Below are 9,136 nucleotides of genomic sequence, written 5' to 3'. Positions count from 1 at the left end.
AGTAATTAGAGAATAAACGATAGGAATTTTTATTTTGACTATCCTCTACCGTGTGATAGACGAGAGGCAGGTCCAATATTTTGAGTAGTGCGCAGCCGGCATCCACTACGATAAAATAAAAATAAAAATTCCTATCGTTTATTCTCATTCTTAGTCAGTTAAATATTATTTTAATAACTGTAAACTATTTTTTAAAGCAAAAATTAAGTTACCGTCATAAAAACTCCCCTTTTACTAAAATGAACGAAACTTGTTTACAACTTCTCATCTTTTGTTGCGCATACTGCTAGCGCGTGCGAGTATTCCGATACATACGCGCACCTCTATGAGCGTGTTACGCGTTATCAACACTCATGATGACGTGGGGTCGTTATGAGCCCTGGGGAGAGTAAAATGGGGGGCAAGAAATTTTTGGCAAGCCGAGAGGGGGGGGACAAGCGATTTTGGCACACATTCATGGGGTGCCTTTTAAATCAAACGCTCTAAAAAGGCTTAGGAAAACAGTACGGAAACTCTTAAATATGCCAATTTTCCTGCTCGTTGCGCTCGCAACAGGTATATCCACCATTAAGGTTTGTAAATTGGGATCCCAAAAATTTGGCATGCGCAAGGGGGGGCAAGCGATTTTTGGCGAGCCATTTGGAAATTTTACTCGAGGGGCTCATAATTATTGCACAGCCCCTTAAAGACCTATAACCATGGTGACTTGTTCTGGGTTTTGTTTGAGCTGGCCACACTTTTGCTAACAAATAATTCTGCCAGAATTTTTTTGTACTAAAACATTGGGGCTATTTTTTTTTCTTCGATTGGATTTTTTTGGTTTTTAGGGGTCAACTTTTTGATGACCAAAATATGTAGGAAGCTCACAAAATGACCACAGATAGTGTGTTTATTTCATTCAAAAAGACTGATTTCAATATAATTGTAGCCTGTTTAGGGGGTAAGGTGTATAATGGTGGGGGTCATAAAATGTTGTTGCTATATAAAAAAGGGGGTCACAATTTTTGTAAATTTGGGGACCCCCTTCTCCCGCCCTTAATTTCAAAGAAGATACTAAGTAGGATGATGCTGCGGATCACGAAATGCCCTTTTAACTTAACTTGACTCTGGTGTGTTATAACTACTACATGTAACTATGAAACATGCAGATTTTTCAGAATTTTAGCATGAACTGCTGATTTTTCAGACTTTAGCATAAAATGCACAACTAACCCAAAGTGGCTGTTTACTGCCCTACTGAATCGTACACATGGTTTGTATAATCAAGCTCATAGCCATTCACCAACTGCAAACGCTAACGCGAATAAATCCAATGTTTACATCGGTGGCTTCTGGTGATGAGACTATTGCACTGGTACATAACAAGGAATCCTGACGTTACACAAGCGCTCGATGGCACGATTGTGTAACCATCCTACTCAACTCATGGGAATGCCATACAGTGCAGTACACATGTCATAATAAAGACATATTTTTCTCGGTTACATAGGTGTAACTTACAAAATGAAAGAATCTTAAGAAAACCGAATTCAGATGTGTGGACTACTCAGTTTAGTGTTTGGCAAGATGACGCTGGAGGTAGATAGGATCGCCCAGGAAGCTTTCCGGACTCAGAACTACGAAGTTGCAGTGGAATGCTTCAACGAGTTACTGTCGGAACATGGGCCAAAAACGGACTGGCTGCTGGGGAAAGCCGATGCCCTTGCAAGGTCGGGAAGAATCAACGATGCTTTCAGCGTTTATGCTCATGCTTTTCGTCTTGGAGAAGTGAAAGAAGAACAACTGCAACATTTGGTATTTTCTTTAATTGAGACTACATCTAAGAAAGAGCAAACCACCGTCCAACAGTCTTCAAATCATGAACAAACTAAACCTTTTGATATGTTTACATGTTCAGTATGCAACTCACTGTTACAAGAGCCCGCTACTATTTCGTGTGGTCATACGTTTTGTAAGCCGTGTATACCTGCCCAAGTCTTGCGTGTGTGTCCAATATGCAAGACAAAACACTCAATGACAGGACCAACATCTGGTATAAGATGTGATGTTTTATTATGTTCTGTGTTAAAACAGTATTTTCCAAAAGAAGTGCAAGCTAATGAATTACGGAAAGAAGGAAATAGACAGTTTAAGGCAGGCCAATATAGAGAAGCGCTAACTAAATATACTCAGGCTAAACATTTAGGTAAGTATGTCAAGCTTTAAATGCAATTGGGTCATGGGGAAGTAACATGATATATAACCATGCATGCATGTTGTTGTGTGAAATGAGTCAACTGTGTCACTGAAATATCATTTGGCCTACGTGCATAATAATAGTTTTATTTAAAGGAACATTAAGTGATTTTCTCATCCGGACGATCGTAAAAAACATCAGAATTCAGATTGCTGCCGAAAGCTGCATAAGACAAAAATAAGGAATTGCCGGGCCATGCCGTACATGAATCTGTATTAATTTATATAACCACTGACAGTGACAGTAAATTAGTTAACAAAAGCATATTTGAAAGGGGCTTCAACCTCTTCAATACGCAATACCAATGTTTTCTAGGTGTTTTGCCATTAGTATATATTTCATTTCAAAAATACCATTTAGAATGGCAATTTGAATGACCTATCCTTCACTTTTAAGCAATTTCTAAACAACTTAAATTAAACACTGTTGAGATCACTGAATGGGTCTTTAAAGAAGGCTAAAAATATCCTTGTTTGGTTCCTCTAGCATTGTCTGGCCTAGATAGCATGGTTATTAGCCCAAATAGGCAAGTTCAATAGAACACTGGCTCAGGGGCACAATCTTTTAGCAGACAAGAGGGATCGGGTGGAAAGCACGGGTATCACTCTAATTTTTCTTAAATTTTATGATAAATTAATCCTCCTACATAACATGTAGATCGAGCCTGGATGAGTGATTAAAAACCTGGGTGAATTTTACATAAATGTGAAATGCAAGCTATAGCGTCTGCCATCTTCTAAATGTGACACAATTTGATCCATGGGGGCTAAAGGAGGCCGGCATTTTTGAAAATTGAGTTACTATAATTATTACGGTACATTACATATTTACACATTTACAATAGGCTATCATTTTACTGAAAACAAAAGGTGTAGCATGATTCTTAAATTATGAAGTTTTTTGATGTCTATTTTCTTTATGTATTTTATTGGTTTTTTTAAGTTATCTCAGTTTCAAATTTGCCGCCTTTGGCCCCCATGGACCAGATCGTGTTTCAATGAATCCAATTTCAAGGTCTTTATGTAAAATTGTAATGTGCTTTCCCTTAATTTCTGAATCTAGAACACCAACGTTTCAAACATCAGCCAACTTCATTATAAGTTACTGCTATTTGGATAATTAACGATACCTAATTAGAGGGTTGGTGGACATAAAACATACTTGAAACACTTTGTGGCACTGATATCAAGGCAAAATTCTTTGAAAAGATACATACGTACAATGTAGGTGATTAACCAGGCTGAAGTACAGGTTTTTTTCAGGTGGTATGCGCTGTGCATTCTCTAACTTCAGTAAATTTCCATCGTCAACCGTGTAATTGAATACATGGGATTATTTTGAAATTTTAAAACGCTTGAAATATCACAACCAAATAGGCCTACATGTACATGTATGTTGTTTTAATAATAAATAATATAAATACAAGCTAAAACCGTTGGGGTTCGATAATGAACCCCACAAAACTAACCGAGTATATGGAAAATGCCATACAGCCGGGCGGTTTCACAAGTTGCCGGCTCAATCATGCCACTCGCAGCCTGTTTAAAAAAAAAAAAAATTACACAAATTAGCTGTATAGATGTTAGCATTATTGTGAATTTGGACAATGGACAGGCAAGGTATCAAAAAAGCATTATTATTAGTTAATTTACCTATATTATTTGAATCAGTTTGATTAAAAAAAATGTTTTTTTTTTCTTTGGGGTGGGGGATCAATGGATCATAAACTACTCACACAAAGAAAGTCTGCACCACAGATATTGGAATGCCGGGTGTCCACACCACATCACTCTGAACTGATCTGTTTCCACAGAGCACATTAACCGGTAACACTCAGAACTAAACCGCATTACCTGCCAACCGTTCCCCAGTAGAAACACAGTTTGTCAATTTAGAGTATTTTGTAGCAAATTTGGTATCAAATTGACCATGAGAGAGCTAACAAGATTCTTCACACAACCTTATCAATCCTCACATGTCCTCACATCAGGTTTTGGTGCAGGGGTAGCACTAGGTTGCTTTTTGGGGTCCCGGACCCACCAAAATGGACTTCAGACCCCCTGTTTTTAAATTTTCTGTAAGTTAAGGGGTCCCTGCAGACCCCCAGTTTTTCAATCTAGCGCTATTGCAGACATAGGCCTACTATTTATACTGCATTTGTGCAACTCAGACTTGCCAAACTCTATCTAAGCTTGGAAAACTGGGGGGGGGGGGAGGGTACACGTTTCCACCCTCTAATTTTTGCACGGGGGACATCCCCCTAAAAATCCTAGTAGGAGAAAAAAACTCAATAATTGCCCTATTCAACTTTTTGAGCACATCGAAAAGCATCGTGTTTTGGACCCAAATAGGGTAAAAAAATTTGCACTTCGCGATCACACGAACTAGCCCATCAAATAGCAAAACACACCAGTAGCGTATAGCCAGGGGACAGGGGGAAAGTGCCCCCATGACAAAGATGAAAGGAAAAGTTCCCCTGACAAAAATGAGAGATAAAATCTGGAGGGCAAAGGAAAAGAAAAGGGGCAAGGAGCCCCTTTTTCACCCAAATTCACCCCGATCATGGGCCAAAATAGTGTAAAATACAATACGTTTGCGCGCTGTGTGCGCACATTGTCACAATAAAGGCATTTTCATCCCCATCATGGGCGAAAATAGTGTAAAATACAAAACTTTTCCACGCTACGCGCACACAGAATCCCAATAACACCTTTTTTGGAAGCTCAAATACATGAAATACTCAAATAGAGTCTCTCCAAAAAACAAAACCGACCGGTATGTAGCAACTGCAATTTTTTGTCAACCCCGAAATTTTATTTTGCCCCCCCCCCCAAGTTCCAGTAAAACCAGAACAAAATATACTCGTCCCCTGACCCCCTAAATTTCAATGCTTCCATCGCCACTGATTCCAATCATAAATGGATGGGTTTTTAATACTGGGTTGCATAAAACATACTTTATATGAGCTACTTTACAAAATGATAAAACAATTCCACAATTTCACATATTTTATATCAATGACACGGACATACAATTTCATTGCACATCAATACAAATTTTAGTATCATTAGTATGTTCCCTCTGTCCTTTGATGTAGAATGGTAGGCTACATTAAAATGAGGGGGAGTCAAAATAGTTTTGAACCTAATATGAGGGGGGTCAAAAAAGTTTTAGGTCCATGAAGAGGGGGGGGGTCAAGAAAGTTTTGGGTTTACGAAGAGGGGGGTTAAAAAAAATTTCAACATGAAAAAAAAAAATTCCAGCCCCCCCCACCAAAGAATTTACGAACACTCCCTAAATTTTGGCCAAGTTCTTAAATCTAATCAATGCTTTGCTCTCATATTTAAGAACAAACATAAAAAAATATCAGTTGATAATTAACATTCCACACTTATAATTTTAAGAAATTGACATAGATGATAGAAATTACTGGTACATTGCATACAAATGGGGGATGATTGTTTTAATTTTTAAATTCAAGCACTTACCCTTCCCCGGTTATAAGCCCACCCCCATTTTTGAAGTGAAATCTGCCATCTAGGGGGGTGGGCTTATACCCGAGTGGTTATGGTAGTTTAAATGTGGCAAAGTTGCAATGTTCAAACAAATTGACCATTGACATTGAAATAAACACTGGAAACATTGATATTTGTGACTCGTTCTAACTAACATAAAAGTAATGAGCACTAAGTCAGAAAATTAATTTTTGAAATAAAACACATTTTAAATTTTTGCTTAAAGCTTTTAAAAAGCTTAAAAAACTTACGCCCAGGTACGCAGGATTTCTTTCGGGGTGCTGATTTTGAAAAAGTCAACTTTTTTCAAGAGGTGTGGGGGAAGTTTTTTTGAAAGGTGGACTTTCTTCCCCAAACTAATACCTTTTTTGCCCCTATAGCGTGAAAAACCTGATTTTTTTTGTATAATTTTGTGTATAAAAGAATGTAGACAAAGGATAGGACTTGAATTTGTGATTCTTCTGGCAAGACTTCACAAGACAATTCTCAAAATATATTGATCCGCGATGTTATAAGGCCCGCCGATTGTACGAGCTGATCAAGAGCTGTTCATTGTACCAGAGACTTGTGCTCAGTCTAAGTTATGAAACAGTCCAGTTGTCAAGGACATCATCCTTGCCCTACCAGTGTATGAGTCACGTATACTATACACGCATGTGTGAGGTAGACTTGTGACAAAACACATGTACAAAGACGAACAATGTGCACACAGTAATCAATATTTTGCTGGTTTTCAACACTATTATTTTGTTTTTCTGGTTTGATAATTACAGATTTAAGAATTATTCCTAAAATTGCTTTAAAATATAGATCTATTCACTTTTTTGAAAATTATAGAATAGAAATACTAAATACTAATATCCATCATATCGAAACTTGGTAAATGGAGAACACAATAAAGCGCTGTGGAGGACACCCATATTTTTAAACTGATGATAAATAAGATAATTAATGAAACAATGAAGAAAAAATTAGGAATTATTTGTTTGTCACATGGAACTTTGTTTTTAAATTAAATTATATTTATCAATTGAGAAATTGATCATTAAATATGTACATTTTCAGAAAGGAATCACTCTAGTACAGCAGATTTCTGAAATAAAAGCAGTTTTGGAGAAAAGCACCAAATTTGATTTTGCACCATAAAATCTTGCCCTCCAAATCCATATTTAACTGCATATTTATGTTCCAATGACACATAACTAGAAATGGATTTCTTGAATTTTACAATGTTTTCTTTGATTTTTAAATATGGGTTTATCAAACAATAAAAATCTAGACAGATATGCAGTTATCATCAAGTTGGAAATTGCCAAGTTCTGGTGGTTGAAAGAAAAATGGAAAAAAAAATAAAATAAAATAAAATTCAAATTTGGGGATTTCCTCAAAACTGCTAATTTCTTAAAATATCTGCTGTCCTAGTGTGATTCCTTGCATCATTTCCTTTCTGAAAAAAATTATGCGCTTAACTTTTCATAAAGGCTAGGGCTTCTATTTTCCCCCAAATTTTGTGAGTGGTTGTGCAGCTGCTAATTGCTCCAGAGACTTGTGCTCAGTCTAAGTTACGTAACAGTCCAGTTGTCAAGGACATCAGTCCTTGCCCTACCAGTGTATGAGTGTTTCTTATTCTTATCTTATTCATGTAAACTTACAATAAAGGCTACAAAGAATCTCTTCATTTGAGTGCCCCCCCCCACCCCGATGGTACCCACTTGATTACTACATATTATAATAATATGTACATATTGTTTATTACAGATCCATTCAACCCACTGGTGGCTAGCAACTTATCACATGTTAATATATCCCTAGAAAGGTACCATGAAGCACTTAAAGATGCTGAACATGTTTGTCACCTAAGACCAGATTGGCCTAAGGTAAGTTACATACAATGTACATCATAAAATATATGTCTTTCATTCAAAGTTTGCATGCAGACTGAGCATACACAATTTAGGCTAAAATTTTACCCACTCATAACCCAGTTTATCATGCAGAGTTGAATTGGACTGATGACCAGTTCCACATTTGTGAAAAAAATTTACAATTTCAGATTTGCAACAAGAGTAAACTTAGATGAAACCCCATCACTGCAGATAAAGTGCTCAACTAAAAAGGAGCAGAAATATACATTTTCATTCACTGTATTTGAAATCAGTAAAAATGCACTTATAAATGGACAAAACGAGGCTAGTACTTGGTTCAGTTACTCTGTGGTTCTTTAGTACATGTAGCTCTTCATATCTTAACTTGAGATTTTTAATGTTGTGAAGCCTACTACATGTATGGCTAGCTGATACATTGAGTTGGTTTACAGAATACTGTTTACTGATCATATCTTGTAGAAGTAGGTACATACATGTACATGTAAATTACACACAACTTTTTTACATTCTTGAAAAGCATGCATACTATATTCATCATTCATCATTCATTTCATGTGCTTCAGCTTCCCCAACTGAAATGTGTTTCAAAGAAAGGAATAAATATGCACCATATGACAAAAATTTAAACTTTTTTTCTGGACATGTATTCATTTGCAGGGTTATTATAGGAAAGGAACAGCTCTTGAAAGCCTAGGCAGATTGGAGGAGGCCCTCAAAGCTTACCTGCACTGTTTGATGCTTGACAATACCCTTACCGCTGCACGCAATTCCCTCGCTAAGGTAACCAGTTAATGTTTCTTGTCTTGTCAGCATTTCAGCACTCACTAATATGCATGCAAATGAAAGAACATTTTTCAATTGTACTCTCTTGCCAAATATCTGAAAATTGCCTTCATGGAAATTAATGTTGTAGCTAACTTCGTTTGTCGTGGATCATTGCACAAATATAGCCACAATCCACATAGGACTATTACATCAAAACCCGGGGTGCGGAAGGGGAGCATGTGTATTTCAAGGTGTATATCACAAATGAACAAAAAAAAACAGTTAAAAAGGGTCTTTTTCCACAGCCATGCATGATATACCAAAATCTCATTTGGGGTACCAAAAACTGCTTAATGCCACAGATGTTACTCGAAAAGGTTAGCTATTCCTTGGTACCAAGATGCTGACCAAAATCAGTTGAAGTGAAGGTAGAATTCTGGTGGAAGTTTAACTCTAAAACTCTTTAACTCAAAATATGTGTTCATCGTGAATCATAATAGTAAAATACTTGGATGAAAACTGCATACTCTAGAGATACTTACTTAGGGACCATTTTACACAAATGCAAAATACTTGCTTTGTGTACTTTTTGAAGAGGGGATGGAGTGATATACAACTTGAAATACAAGTGGCCCCCCTGGGCATCAAAAAAATAGATAAAATCATAAATACCTGACATCAAGGGCTATTTCATAGTTAAGTAATTTTTGAAGATTCACTTAATTTTTCCCCAA

At 36.8% G+C, this 9,136-nt stretch overlaps 1 protein-coding gene across 1 annotated transcript in view; it reads left to right on the top strand.

The window, feature by feature from the left end:
* Window positions 1–1,140: 1,140 nt before the first annotated feature.
* The window catches only part of LOC140160069 (LON peptidase N-terminal domain and RING finger protein 3-like), a 28,034-nt gene continuing 20,038 nt past the window's right edge, over window positions 1,141–9,136 (top strand). Inside the window, exons 1-3 of the mRNA XM_072183339.1 lie at window positions 1,141–2,185; window positions 7,510–7,628; window positions 8,295–8,417. Of these exons, the coding sequence (XP_072039440.1) occupies window positions 1,534–2,185; window positions 7,510–7,628; window positions 8,295–8,417 (894 nt within the window). The 5' untranslated portion in view covers window positions 1,141–1,533. The remainder of the gene's footprint in view (window positions 2,186–7,509; window positions 7,629–8,294; window positions 8,418–9,136) is intronic.

This window comes from Amphiura filiformis, chromosome 9, assembly GCF_039555335.1.
Source record: "Amphiura filiformis chromosome 9, Afil_fr2py, whole genome shotgun sequence".
Classification (NCBI taxonomy): domain Eukaryota; kingdom Metazoa; phylum Echinodermata; class Ophiuroidea; order Amphilepidida; family Amphiuridae; genus Amphiura; species Amphiura filiformis.
This window is presented reverse-complemented; position numbering and strand designations above follow the sequence as displayed.